This window comes from Carettochelys insculpta, chromosome 12 (assembly GCF_033958435.1).
Source record: "Carettochelys insculpta isolate YL-2023 chromosome 12, ASM3395843v1, whole genome shotgun sequence".
NCBI lineage: Eukaryota > Metazoa > Chordata > Testudines > Carettochelyidae > Carettochelys > Carettochelys insculpta.
In genome coordinates, this window is record NC_134148.1 from 35,692,114 (window position 1) to 35,706,060 (window position 13,947).

A 13,947-nucleotide genomic window follows, 5' to 3' on the forward strand; every position below is an offset into this window, starting at 1 on the left:
GCGCGCGCGTCCCACCCCCCACTCCAGAAGTTAGGAGCGTTCCCCCCGGTGTCTCTCCCTGCTTTCCGGCTGGGCGAGGAGGCCCGGGGGGGTCTCCGCTTTGTCTGGGGGGTGGTTCTGAGCCTGGCTTTTGCAGCTAGGACCCAGGTGTGGGAAGACGCTCTGCCCTCGAAGGAAGGAGGCGAGAAACGCGGATCGCTCAGAGGCATCTCCTACCTTGGGGCTGGGGCTGGCTTTTTTTTTCCCCCTTAAAGGCGAGGCGCACATTCCTACGCAGCGGTGTACAAAGCTCGCCCGCAAACCTCTTTGCAAAGTTAGAGTGAGTGTTGGGTTGTTTGTGCCCCCCCCTCCGCCGCCACCACTAGCACCCTCCCGCCAAGGCTGAGCGCTAACACACGGACTTCCCTGGAGGTTGTGGGAATTCTATCCCCTTCACCTCTCTTCTTTCTGCCCCCCCCCCCGAAGGCTCTAGCCTCCTTTTTTATTTATTTATTTATTTATTTGCTTACACCCCCCCTTTTTTTTTCCTTTTAAATCAGTTTGCACAATCCCTTAGATAAACACCAAGAAGGCGATTCTCCTTAATTCCCCCACGCGCCTCTTTTTCCAGGGGGCCCAACGGCGGTTTTTTGGTGTGTTTGGTTGGTGAGTTTCACCTGCCCAACCAAAGGAGAGGTGGGAGCAGGAGAAGATGCAAGCGATTTGGGACCTTGAACAAGGCAAATATGGTTTTGGTATGTTTCCTTCTAGTTTCTTCTTCTTTCTCACGCGTTCTTGTTTTAACTGTGTTGTGCTCTTGCGCGTCTCTTACGCGAAAAATTATTGTCCGGTGACTTGCGTCTTAAACTATCGTTTCTAAGGTTACGTGGGTTGCTGGGGTGTGGGGGGGGGAGACTCAGTGTCTGCAATTACAGCCCCATCAGTTACCAAGACCTTGGGTGGAAATAATAATAAGAACGAACCGATCCAAACGCCAACGTACAAACGCGAATCCCAGCGGTTTGAGCCCGGAGCGGAGAACGCAGAGCCCTTCGGAATGGTGTTGCGGGCTCCCTTCTACTTTGTGATAGTCACTGGCTCGCAGGGAAGCGGGGGGCGAACTTTAAAGGCTATGGATTCTGCAAGGCATTTTGTAACCGCGCGAAGTTGGCAGCCTGGTGCTAATCCTCAGGCTGGTTTGGGAAAGGTCGGGTTTGCATGTTCGCTGCTGAGGACCCGGGTCTCTTCCCCCCACCCCCCCCCGGAACAATTTCTGTGTAAGCAAATGGTAAGAAGCAGGAATATCTACTCACCCTCGGAAGGTGCGGTTGGCAGCGTGCGGCTTTAAGGCAAATATTTGTCCTTCTCTATTGCAAAAGGCGCAGATCTGACTTTAAGCAGCAGCACTGCTCTGGTCTGACAAACGCACGGGAGGCATGGCTCCTCATTTTTTTTAAAAAAACAAATCACACCAGTCCCGTCTGTCCTCCGTGTCCCCCCCCCCCCCCCCCCCGCTTAAGAATACCTATTCAGCACAGGGCTGGGAGAAACCCTCGTGCAGAAATCGTATTGTCCGGTCTAGGAGTGCCCAAGCCAATTAATTTTAAATCCTTAGGAATTAATCAGATTAAAATGCCCAGAAGTTTCATTCGCGTGAGCCTACGGGAGCCAAAAGTCGTTTCCCTTTAAGAGCTTCTTTTCTTTTAAAGTTGAATTTTAGGCGAATAAGAGACATACACTAGGGGGCAGACAGATACTGTACTTGCTCCAGTCTTGAACGATTTTTCCCTCTCTCCCAGCATATGCTCTGATTTAGCACTGTAAATTTTTCAGAGGACCCAACTCTGACAGCCCCTGGTGATTTTCAAAGTACCACAAGCCAGTGGTTAAAAATTGCATTGACTTGGAAGTTCAGAGGCGCACAATAGGAGCCACTTTCCCTATTCATGGAACTTCAGTGTGGTGGAAGAGAAAAACACACACGTACTACATTCAGGGAGAGGAGGAATTCGTCCTATTCTGTTAGACGTAACTGCTTGCCACTGGCTTCAGAGAGAAACTCGGCATTTGTTCGATAAAGAATTAGAGGACTATCAGGCAACTTTCTGTCAGAAAAACGGAGCCCCCCCCATTTATTTCCCTAAGATGTACAGGGACGCTACCCCAAAACTTTATTTTAGTAAAATAAATCTTCCCGACCCTGACTCATTAAAATAAATTTGCATCTGCAGGAACACGACAGGGGGGATTAATTCTTTCTGTAGATAGATAAATACATGAATAAATTGGAAATAATAATACAAGCCTCCTTTGAAATGTATAGCTGTTCTATCGTGAATCAGCTCCGATAAAGACATTTTAGAATCTTATTCTACCAGCGATACTCTCATTTTTCAAATATTATTCAGCAAAATTGTCTGCAGTTCAACATTATGGTTATCTATCCTGCATCAGCCTGCATGGCAGGGATGTTTTCAAATAAATAATAAACCACTTAATGGTTACATAGGCAGTTGTGTTGCTGCATCTCTCGAAGAGCAAATAGTTAATCTGGGGCGTTCTTCATTATGGTTTGAGGAATCCGAGTATACTAAAGCTTTTAAACATAGATATGTAGATCACATAGTCAAACTCTTCCTAACGTGGATGCTGTTAAAATAATTAACGCCCTTTCCGCATTTGTTAAGAAGATGTTACGGTTTTCAGAGGATGCATTATTCCTGTATCCTTTGTAAGATTTGAGGGAGGAAGCTTTCTTTCCAGAATATGCCCCATAAACTACAGGCAACCACTATGTTTTATATTCTCAACCAAAATGCGTGACTCCCTAATGTCTGAGCTATTTGGAAACCATAAGGCAGCTCTCCACATTTTAACCTTCCTCCCACCCCTTTCTTTCCATCTCCCCCTCGATCACTATTTAAACTAAGGGTTTATATTGCTGCACCATGATCAAATGGAATTCGGAATTCTACAGCCTGCCTTTGAAATTGACCAGGTTCGCATCTTCGTCGGGGGAATCTTATTATATTCCAGGTTTATAAAGAGGACGGTGTCAAGTCTAGGCGCTTTCTACAACTTTCCAATCATCTCAGCACCTGCGGCTTTAGAGACATATATTATTTCTGCGGCAGAAGGGGTGTGCATGTGGCAACATGAAAAAGTGTGTGTGGAGAGGGGGAGCTGCAGCAATTAATCCTCTATATAGTTCTGTATGCATCTGTGTCCCCAGGTTTAAACTTAATTTGATTACATGTGTAGAAGTCCCTGTCTCAGACTTGTTCATATATGTTGAGAAATAACTGCCTGCCTGTCCATTTAGCTGTGTATTTTAAGATTTCTTCCCATCCAGCCATGCGTTTGTCTGTTCTAGTGCTTGGTACAGATATACAGTAGAAAATAAACTTTAATCTCTGTTATGATGCTTAGTACCCAGGTTCAATGGGATATAAACAATTGCTCCTGTGTACTTAGATCGGTTACCCGTGCAGAGTGGCTCCATGTATAGTACGGAGGTTGTGCTACCGAGTCACAATGCCACCGAATCCCTATATGTTACCCGTCAACATAACACGCCTCGCCTAAAACAAAAAAACAACCAAAAAAGTCGAATAGCTAGAAATGGATTACGCTAGGAGCAAATCGCCTAGTATCTGACAAAAGAAAGGAAATTCATATTCTGGAAAGCAAAGCACCACTGATAGTTTTCCAACATACTCAATGAATCTAATACATGCTGTATTTGATTAAACCGTTGCTATTTCTGTAAACACTATGCAACTCAGAATAAATGTGTGGGTATGTGTTCACATATATAGATATTCAGACGTGTGATGCGTATTTGTATGCTAATTATTTCCAATTTATGTTGGCGAAGAATGGTTCTTGAAATGCCATCAGCAGTCAAGAACAATGAAGTCCATACTCAACTATTCTGTGATCAAGTACCATATTCACTGAGGTCTCTGTCTACATACATTGATAGATGTATATCTAATATAAATGTAGCATCCATGAAGACATTACACTCATGTGTATGCTCTGAATACAGGTGTTTCTACCTTTGCAAATAGCCAGGCTCCGAATGATTAGCTAGGGCTGCACATATAGAAATTATAGTTTATAGAGAACTCCATTTAAGAGCTTTTTAAAAATGGTGCTCAATAAGGCTCACGACAATGTCTTTTAACTGCAGCATCTGAGTTATCTTCGTGTCAGCATCGTCTTTCCTTCTTGAGCAATTAAAAAGGTAAATCTACATACCTGTGAAACTTTAACCCTAAAAAGGTCACTGAAGAATATCAATTCTGGAAAGCCCTGCTTCTCCAGATTTTGATTGATAACTGTGCCTTATTTAACCAAGAAACTGTTATTTCTTCCCTCCCCCCGGAAAAAAAACAAGATATTTTTGGCACCACAAAGGGGAAAGAGAATATGTAACGTAACTCTCTTGCTTGATGGTGATGACATGATCAGATTTTTTTTGTCTCGTGCCTGATCAAAGAGTTAATAAAGCCTGAGAGCTGCAGAGACTATTTCAGTCTTACTTTGACATGTATATTTTTCTGGGTCTCCAGCGTTATTTTGCCCCATTCTTAAGAAAAATTCTGCAACGAGGGCGAAGGGAAAGAGCAGAAAGTATGATCATAATGATCATATTTTTAAAAGTCACACCCCCCCCCCCCCCGTTCCGGGCTGCCTGGGAACAAGTCTGTCTTTAGGACCGGGCAGCCTGCTTCGGCCGCCATGCCAGCCTGCACAAGGCAGCGCGGTCCAATGAGGGGCGAGGGGCGGTCCGGGAGCTTTTGACCAGTCAAACACAGTCTGTTGCCTTATAAGGCGAACGGTCGCCATGGTAACGTGTGCTAAGTTGCAGCAGTCGTGTCAAAGTTCACTATATAGAGAGCTGGGCGAGCTGATCGCAGAGAAAGCACTCACCGCTCTGCCAGCCCGGCTCCTATCAATCGCATTCACTTCCTCGCCCCCCTTTTTAGCATATTTGATCACTTTGAGTCTCAGTTCTTTTCTTTTGCCTTTTTTTTTTTTTTTTGCTTTTTTTTGTGCGTGTGTGTGTGTGCGTGTGTGTGTGTGCGCCGAAGGGGGAGGGGGACGGATTGTCCCTCCCGTGTCTCTCCTCGTCCTGCTTTTTTTTTTTTTTTTTTTTTTTTTGCATGAAGAATGATGCTGTGTTCTAGGTTGTGATCCGTCTTTCCCTCCTCCTCTTCCTCCTCCTGCGCTCCCCTTTCATCCTTATCACGGGCTGCGCTCGACGCTGGAGAGTTGACTCTTTCCCTTCACCTCCCCCTTCCCCCTCCCCTCCCCCCCACCCCATGTGTTGTGTGAACCAACTGCTCTAAGAGCCCCACTTGCAAAGAAGGAGCCGCCGCACAAGGCAGCCAGCAGCGGCAGCAGCAACAGCCGCGGCAGCCGGAGGAGAAGCAGCGGCCAAAGAAAGACGAGGGGAAAAAAGCCAGCCGGCGAGCGAGCAGGAGAGAGAAGCAGCGGGCAGAGGAAAAAAAAAAAAAAAAGCGAAGCGGATCTCAGTGGATGTTTCCACCCCCTGGACTTCAAAAAACTCCAGCGGACCCCTCCGCTTGCCGCGCCGAGACGAGTCTCTTTAGTTGTGCCATTTTTGTTTCCCCTGCAGCTTTGTGTGTAATCTTTAACCTTTTCTCCATTCTTATTTTGATGGCTTTCCTGAATGGCTGACTGTGAGCTCCCCTGGACCTGGCCCCCCGACACTCGCCTCTCCTTCTTCGACTCCCCTGCAGCAGATCGGCTCTAAGAGAGAGAGAGAGAGAGATCTTTGAAGAGATTTTTTTTCCTCTCTCTCTCTCCCCCCCACCCCCACCACCCCTTGACTTTTCGGTCTTTAGACCAGACAATCGACTGGCGATCTGTGCCCCCTTCTGCACCCTCGCTGGCATTTTTTTTTTTTTTTTTTTTTGCTGTTCCCCATCCTCTTTTCTCCTTTTTTTCCAGAAGAGAGAGAGAGAGGGAGGAAAAACTGCTGCAAAGCTGATCTGAAAGCAAAGCAAACAAACTTTAACAATAAAGGGGGAACAGGAAGTTTGGAAACGGTGTCCAATAGATATGGCAATGGTAGTTAGTGTGTGGCGAGATCCCCAGGACGATGTACCCGGAGCTCAGGGAACTCAGCCTTCTCAAGTTCCCCCCGTGCAAGGACCACCAGCTGGGGCCCCTCACACACCACAAACCCCAGTCCAAGGAGGAGCTGCCAGCACTCCAGCCCAGACCAACCAGCCAAGCCAGCAGAGCCAAGGAGGAGACAAGCAGCAGCAGCAGCAGCACATTGAATGTGTGGTTTGCGGGGACAAGTCGAGTGGCAAACATTATGGCCAATTTACCTGCGAGGGCTGCAAGAGTTTCTTCAAGCGGAGTGTAAGGAGAAACCTGAGCTATACGTGTCGTGCCAACAGGAACTGTCCCATTGACCAGCACCATCGCAATCAGTGTCAGTACTGCCGCCTCAAAAAATGCCTGAAAGTTGGCATGAGACGGGAAGGTATTGGGATTTCATTTGTTTTCAGTGGCTGCATTTTGCTTCCCTTCCCCCTCCCCCTTCTAACGAGTCAGTTGCTTTTTAAGGGATGGGGGGGGGGGGCAAACCCACCATAAACAGAGGGAGACTTTCCCTGGATTCAGAAAGAGTTGCTGGGTGGGGGGTTGCTTTCTCCTGCCCTCCTAATTGATTTGTGTGCGTGTGTGGGGTGGCTGGTGGCGGTGCATTGGAAGTGGCTGAGTTAGTTTCAGCTGCTGAAGGATTATTCTGGAGGCGTGATTACTTTTTTTCTGGCTCCTCCTGCATGTTCACCGTTGCCCCCCCCAAAAAAAAAATCATATGTGTGTGTGTGTATTTATAGATAAATGATTGCCTGCCCCCACCAGCCACCCGTCCATTGCAGTTTTGCACAGGAGGTTCTAATTACTGTAGCAATGTAACTCGCATTGTACCACAGAGGGGCTGGCCGGAGCTCCACCAGGGATTCTCAGGCGGATTTTTAAAAACAGACTCGTCCTGGTATTATTATTATTATTATTATTATTAACCCCCCCCTCCAGCTCCTCCTGCGAGGAGAGACCGCGAGAATGTGGCAAAAGGGACGGGCGAGGATAGGACCCACTAGCTGAGGGGCTTTGATCGGTGCATGCGAGTCTTTGTGCTGGCAAATCAGCCGAGAAATACGAGCCTCCACTTCGGCCTGTGCTGTGTGGACGCTGCTCGGGGAGGTGCAGGGTTAGGGGCTCCGGGCTGTCCGGCTTCTCTTTGTGTGGCTGCGGGGGAAACTAACCCGGCCCTAGGCGAAATAGCAAACCGAAGCCCGGCACATTGCAGCCGCTCGGGCTCTGTCTGTTATTCCCTTCCGCTCTCCTTTTCTCTCGCTGTCAGCGGGTAAATTTATGAGCCCAAGGAAAGGCCCCACTTTGCAGCAGCAGCGGATAAAGGTGTTTTTAAATAACACCCCCGGCCCGTCGCGTGTATGTATACAGACGTCTGCGCCTGGCGCTGGAATTTTGCCTTTTTAAAGGATTATTGGCCGGTCAATCAATGCTGTCTGGGACCAGCGCTTTGTATTTCCAAAGGTGCCTGCGCCCTCCCCGCCCTGCAGCCCTAAATCAATAAGCAATATCAGGTGGTTAGCTGTAATGAAGAGGAACCCCCCCCCCCCGCCCCAGACGTTCGGTACATATGGGGAGCGGGGAAGGGGTGGGGGAATTCTTGCGTGTTTAGGAGCTGTGGATCCGTCCTGGTGTCCTTAACGCAGTTCAGAGCAGCAGCCTTGAGGCAAGTCCGCAGCGTGGCTTATCTTTTATTGCTGCTTTTACTTTAATCAGCAGCTGCAGAGCCCTAAACCAGACCCAGGCTGCGCTCTGTCTGGGAAAAAAATGTGTGTCTCCCCCCCACCGCCCCCTGCAGCTGGCTGTACCCGGGGTGACACCCCCAGCAGAAGTTGATGATGAAGGTTGGTAGTAATGCAGGTATTAATTGCTGTAGTTTCTTCTTTATTTACTGCAGCCGTCCAGAGGGGCAGAATGCCACCCACACAGCCAACTCATGGTCAGTTCGCCTTGACAAATGGGGACCCTCTCAACTGCCATTCCTACCTATCCGGATATATCTCCCTGCTCCTGCGGGCAGAGCCCTACCCCACCTCCCGCTTTGGCAGTCAATGCATGCAACCCAACAACATCATGGGCATCGAGAACATTTGTGAACTAGCCGCCAGGATGCTCTTCAGCGCGGTGGAGTGGGCCAGGAATATCCCCTTCTTCCCAGACCTCCAGATCACAGACCAGGTGGCCCTCCTCCGGCTGACCTGGAGTGAGTTGTTTGTGCTCAACGCTGCGCAGTGCTCCATGCCCCTCCACGTAGCTCCGCTCCTGGCCGCGGCTGGCCTCCACGCCTCCCCGATGTCTGCTGACCGAGTGGTCGCCTTTATGGACCACATACGAATCTTCCAAGAGCAAGTAGAAAAACTGAAAGCCTTGCATGTCGACTCTGCAGAGTATAGCTGTTTAAAGGCCATAGTCCTCTTCACCTCAGGTAGGCAGCGTTTATTTGCAATCTTCCCCCCCGCCCCTCCAGTTTGCCCCCTTGGAAATCGGTTCATTCTGGCCAAAGATGAGACGCTGGAAAGCCTGCTAGTGAGCATGGGTCCTTTCCCAAAACTGGGGTGTGTTTTCCCAAGGAAGGCCTGGTCATAGAGAGAACCTGCAAATAGCTTGAACAGTGATGGGGGGGGGGGACTTTTGAGCACCCATAAAACACGTGAACCTCCGCCCCCTCCCCCAGTGTTTCATTTAACAGTATTTCTCTGGCATTTCATGCCCCCAATCCAAACAGCAGCCACATGCAAAATGCAAAGTCTGCCCATCCTTGAAACCACTTTATTTTAAGATAAAAAGGCATATGGGTTTATGGGCAGCCACAAAACGACAACAAAATCAGCCCTGCCAGATTAAAAATTGAATTAAAAATTAAGGGCGCAAAGCAGGATTTAAAATATGTTCGCTTGCCTCCCATGGAATAAAATAAATCACATTTCCAAAGAGCTGTCTCTGAATTAAATAGAATGGGGCAATGAGCGGTTCTGTATCATGGAATTCAAGGGGAAAGTTGGCCGTTATACCCACCGAGAGTTGTAGGTCCAAAGTAAGAAGCGGTTTGGAAAAGATAATTACTCCCCTGCATACATAATAATGCTGCGAAAAGTAAGAGGAGAGGACGCTGAACTGAGACTTAAAATATAATTCTTTGCTTACAGAGCTGTGCCTCTCTGCAAGGAAATAAAGCAGGGAGGTTTCTCTTGGATAATTAAAAGTGGAAAAATACGTGCCAAATTTTGTCTGCATATAAATAGTATATGAGTTATAAAACAGTAATTGAATGCATTGTGAAATCTAATTAGCTTTCACTGTAGTTTAATCTGTGTGAGTAATAGACTTCATTTTAACTCTGGAGGCTATACATGTAGAGCTATATGTATGTGTATGTGTATATATATATATATTTAAATACATGCTTTCTCATTTGTGCACGACATTAGCTTAGGCTGCTAACTTTAAGACGGCATCCGGTGACACACGCTGTACTGGATCTCTAGGAATTTTGGGTTAAGGTGGTTTTGTTTTCTTAAATGATTTCTTTTGTAACTAATTTGAAAGCTTGGGAAAAGTGGCCACGTGATAAACATATGAATGGAAGCAGGACCTGTAAAATAATTACTCATCGGAGGTTTTTAAAGCCTGATATCAGGAAACAGAAAAAAAAATGTAGTTTATGTGGAGTGGGGGAGGAAGACTCACAATCCATCCCTTGTTGTGTTAAAGGGGGTCTGGGGAACCAAGTCATTTTCTGGACTTTGTCCAGGTTCTGGGTCGTGACCTAAACTTCCTTTTATATATTATTGCTTTACACATAAAACTTTTCCCCCCAAATTACTTGTGCTAAAGTCCTAAGGTGATCAATTAGCAGGGAGCATCTAGCCGTAGGAAAGCAGAGCGGACCGTTTGTTGGTGGGATGCTTATTTTATTTTCCTGTCATTTTCCAAGGATGCATTTTATCCCTTGCTTGGATTTTCAGCCAGGGCTCCTCCGCCCCCCAACACATCCACTCCCGAGCACAGCCCTGATGAGTTTATTTCAGACCCTGGATTTCTAAAGAGCACTTTTTTAGCCTTTCAAGAAAACAATCGTCCGACACGGCGGTAACTGTTAAATTTATTACTATTTGCAAAACGTGAGGCCTGGCATGCAAATTGCCTCCCAACTAGATAAAGGTTTCTGTTATCTGATTCTGTGGAAATACACACATGCAAAAATAGAGTTATGCCTGCAGCTTCCCAGACGCTCCAATAACTCTCGCTGATATAAAACAGACGCACACATAGATGCATATAATGTTTACTTTCTCTCCCCTTTTTTGCTTTTTTAAAAATCTGGGTTCTAATGGCTCGCAGAATATGCATGTGTTAGCCCTATGCCTAAAAAGGCACAGAGAGGTCAGGTCACAACCTGTGCTCTTTCAGCACAGACGTCTGTGATTTAAAGGGAACTGATTGTATTTTAGCGTATCAGAGAAATGTCCAGACCCTATCAGGGAGTTTTCATCTTGTAGAGGATTTGGTTTTAAAGGGGAAAAAAAAGGGAAAAGTGAGAAAAAGGAAAAAACGAAAGAGAAAAGAAGGGGGAGACAGCTCAAATGAACAGAGAGATCACAGTTTGCATGGCTGCTTCTGAATAGGCTAAACTGACAAGATCAGTTTTAAAGAGCCACTCAAATCAGTTTCAAAGACTGCAGAAAAACGCGTTGTCTTCTTTTGGGGGAGGTGGGGGGAGAAGAAGCGTTGGCTGGGTCCGGGGCGCCACTGTTCTTGGCTGGGCCCGCTGATAGTAGCAGTATTGTTCCTCCTAGCCACAGGATAAAATCTTTCACAACGATTTTCCGAGTGGGAAAGGAAGAGGGGCTTCTGCCCGTACCGGCTGCGACCTTGGCAAATCATAAAAAATAATAATAATGCAGTGCCACTTTCCCAGCGTCTCAGGATCCCCACGTAGATCAGGAGAACAAATAAACCCTCAGGGCTTGAAGAGGGCTTGAATTCTAGAACAGACGTTTCCGAAGGGTGGAAGGCGCACAGATGTGGACATGACACGTGTATCGCGATAAAGAGCGATGCCACTTTTGCTGAAAACTTTTCTTCTGAAAGCGACATGATCTGTTACGCTCTCTACCTCCTTTTACCCGGGTTTTTAAAATCCTCTTTAAACTGATTGCTCTCTCTTTTTTTTTTTTATTATTTTTTTTTATTTTTTTTAACTTTCTTCTAGATGCCTGTGGTCTCTCTGATGTAGCCCATGTTGAAAGTTTACAGGAGAAGTCACAGTGTGCTTTGGAAGAGTATGTTAGAAGCCAGTATCCCAACCAACCAACGCGATTCGGGAAGTTATTGCTACGTCTTCCCTCCCTGCGCACTGTCTCATCTTCTGTCATAGAGCAATTGTTTTTCGTCCGTTTGGTAGGTAAAACCCCCATAGAAACCCTAATCAGGGATATGTTACTGTCTGGCAGCAGTTTTAACTGGCCTTATATGTCCATTCAATAAAATAGTGGAGAAAATTAAAATATATATATTGAGAAGGGAGATGACAGAGAGAAAGGAAAGCAAATGACATTTGGGTTCTGGTGGTTGCTTAAATTTCCTTCTGCTAAGGATGTAAAAGGATGTTACAAGTTTGCTAAAAGAAGACAGGAAAAAATGGACTGTGAATTTTAAAAAAAGACTCTCAAATGAACTTTTACAGAATGCATTAAAAACTCCCGTGTCATTAAGAGAAAAAAAAACTTGCTACTTATCATTTTTTGTTTGTTTAGAAATAAAGGGGAAAGAAATGTAAAAGAAAAAAGGAAGGACCTACATTGGGGGAAGGTTTTTTTTTTTTTCCTCTTTTTTTTTTCCTTTTTGGGGTAAACTTTTTTTAAAAAAAATCTTGCTGAAAGTGCTTTTAAAGGAAATTTGGAGAAAATTAGCAATGGAAAAAAGTAAGTCTTTTTTTCCAAATTATTAATTGTCCTATGTGTCTATGTACCTATAGTTGTTCTTTTTTGTATTTTTCTGGTTTCAAACCAGTTTATTCTGTGGTTCTATAATAATTTTGATATAATCTTGGCTTCTTTAAAAAAGTGTATCCTTAAAATATATGTTCTGAAAGAATTAAAACAGAGTCCAAGAAAGTATCATAGGAAGAAAGGAAAAGGAAAGGAAAAACTCAACAACACAATGATGGAAGCGCACTTAGAGGTGGTGACCCACCATTTAGCTTGAAGCTGAGAAGGAGCTATAATTATACAGACCCAAATGAACCACATGTCACTTAACTACCCCAAAAACTAGGTTTTTGATATTTTCAGACAGAAAATGAACTGCGGGGATTTATTGTAGGTAGAATGAACTGTGTCCAAGACACATTATGGTTTTGATTAAAAAACAAAAACAAAAAACAAAAAACAAAAAAAAACAAAGTGAACTTTTGTAATTTGGATTGGGTTCCACATAGTTCTTCATGAATTGTTATTAAACTCCTCTATCTGTTTGTATATTTGCAAGCCCTTTGTATTATAATAATTGTTGATATTTTCCCTTTTTAAAAAATATCATTGAAATCAGCATGACAAAAATAACACTGTTGGCACTTATAGATAACGTGATTGATTCAGTATCTTAGAGTTTACAGTTTTGTGTTTAAAAAAACTGAAGGTTTTTTTTTAAGTGCAACATTTCTGTATACTGTAAAAGTTATAATAACTGAACTGTTTGGTCGAGTCTTTGTGTGTTATATTCCAAGGAAAATTGAAAGTATTCAGAAATTAAAATATTATTTGATATCTGAAACTTGTTTGACTGTCATAAATGTCTTTCAGAAATCCCATTACTGCTCTATAGTTTGTAGTCATGTAAGTCCATAGGCAATTGATTTGTTTACTTGTCACAATAAGTTTGTAGCAGATTTATGGTGGTATATTTACCTGTTTAATTCCGGAGCGAGGTTCGGGGACTTACATTTATGGTTTATCTATGGTTTTAGGAAGTACTATATTGAAATGGTAAACCATTATCCCCCCACCCCCCATTCATCTAATCCTCCTGTTAATTAAAAATGGATTTTCTAGAGAAGGCCCTTATTTTTGTCACACTTAAGTGCCTACATAGGAAAGGTATTGTTGTGAAAAAGTAGTAGAAATCTGAAGATCAGTACTTATTTTATGATCAGAATGGAGGAAGAATCTTTTGTGAATTTCTGACATACACGCAGGAGATCACTGAGCAAGGTACTAGCAGGATTGTAAATACAGGTCAGTTGTTTGCAAAGGGTTTTCTTTAAGCATATGTGGAGCTTTTCTAATACAGTCTTCTGTAACTGCCATCTCTGGTTGTCATTGAGAGGTCTTCAAATGGAGCGACTTAGCTTGGAGGACTGAGGAGACTGTTTTTAATGTATATCTAATAGCAAGTGGATTTTTGAAAAATTGGACAGTGAAAGCATGACCAGAGGTCGGTCGTCAATATATTTTACGTTTGGGACCTCTGAATGCTTGTGTGTGCCTGCTCACACACATCCATCTGCAGGGCCCTCTCCTGCAATCATCCCGCAGGCAAAGGTCCCATTCAGACCGGTGGGAGTTTGCCTGCGAAAGCGCTGCAGGATGGGCTGCACAGTTTGTGTATGTAATACTCACTTCCCCGTGTCATCACAAATAAAAATGTGAAGGGAGGAAAGACACGGGGGGGGGGGGATTTTGAAAGCAGTTGTGTGTGTGTGTGTCATTTCCAATCTTTTGGTCCCTCTGTCTGTGTGTGTCCCATTTCCAATCTTTCGGTCCCTGTGTGAGGCTTCCCACCCCCTCTACCACAAGTTACTCTAGCGTGTTGTGGTTTAAAAAAAAA

At 44.8% G+C, this 13,947-nt stretch overlaps 1 protein-coding gene and 1 long non-coding RNA gene across 20 annotated transcripts in view; one reads left to right on the forward strand and one right to left on the reverse strand.

Moving 5' to 3' along the window:
* The window catches only part of LOC142019691 (uncharacterized), a 131,654-nt gene extending 130,239 nt beyond the window's left edge, over positions 1–1,415 (reverse strand). For 13 of the 14 annotated variants that reach the window (XR_012647159.1, XR_012647163.1, XR_012647162.1 and 10 more), the window contains exon 1: positions 1,293–1,415. This is a non-coding gene — a long non-coding RNA (uncharacterized LOC142019691). Of the gene's footprint in view, positions 1–216; positions 445–1,292 lie in introns of those variants that run through there. The other variant, XR_012647154.1, reaches the window with a different exon arrangement.
* On the forward strand, positions 18–12,680 carry NR2F2 (nuclear receptor subfamily 2 group F member 2). 6 transcript variants are annotated; one of them, XM_075006875.1, is made up of 4 exons: positions 18–319; positions 611–734; positions 8,018–8,545; positions 11,333–12,680. In XM_075006875.1, exons 2-4 carry the CDS (start codon positions 692–694, stop codon positions 11,605–11,607), a joined length of 846 nt encoding a protein of 281 aa, XP_074862976.1. In that variant the 5' UTR covers positions 18–319; positions 611–691; the 3' UTR covers positions 11,608–12,680. The 6 variants fall into 6 exon arrangements, with proteins under 6 accessions (XP_074862976.1, XP_074862975.1, XP_074862972.1 ...); XM_075006874.1 differs by lacking the exon at positions 18–319 and having other exon boundaries at positions 546–734; XM_075006871.1 differs by lacking the exons at positions 18–319; positions 611–734 and adding an exon at positions 5,274–6,505 and having other exon boundaries at positions 7,997–8,545.
* Positions 12,681–13,947: the final 1,267 nt, after the last annotated feature.

Bases quoted from the DNA above. Each gene is read 5' to 3' on its own strand.
- NR2F2 (XM_075006871.1), top strand. From the start codon at position 6,073: ATGGCAATGGTAGTTAGTGTGTGGCGAGATCCCCAGGACGATGTACCC. The intron at 6,506-7,996 runs GTATTGGGATTT...TAATTGCTGTAG, and splicing joins AGTTGGCATGAGACGGGAAG to TTTCTTCTTTATTTACTGCA. The intron at 8,546-11,332 runs GTAGGCAGCGTT...ACTTTCTTCTAG, and splicing joins CATAGTCCTCTTCACCTCAG to ATGCCTGTGGTCTCTCTGAT.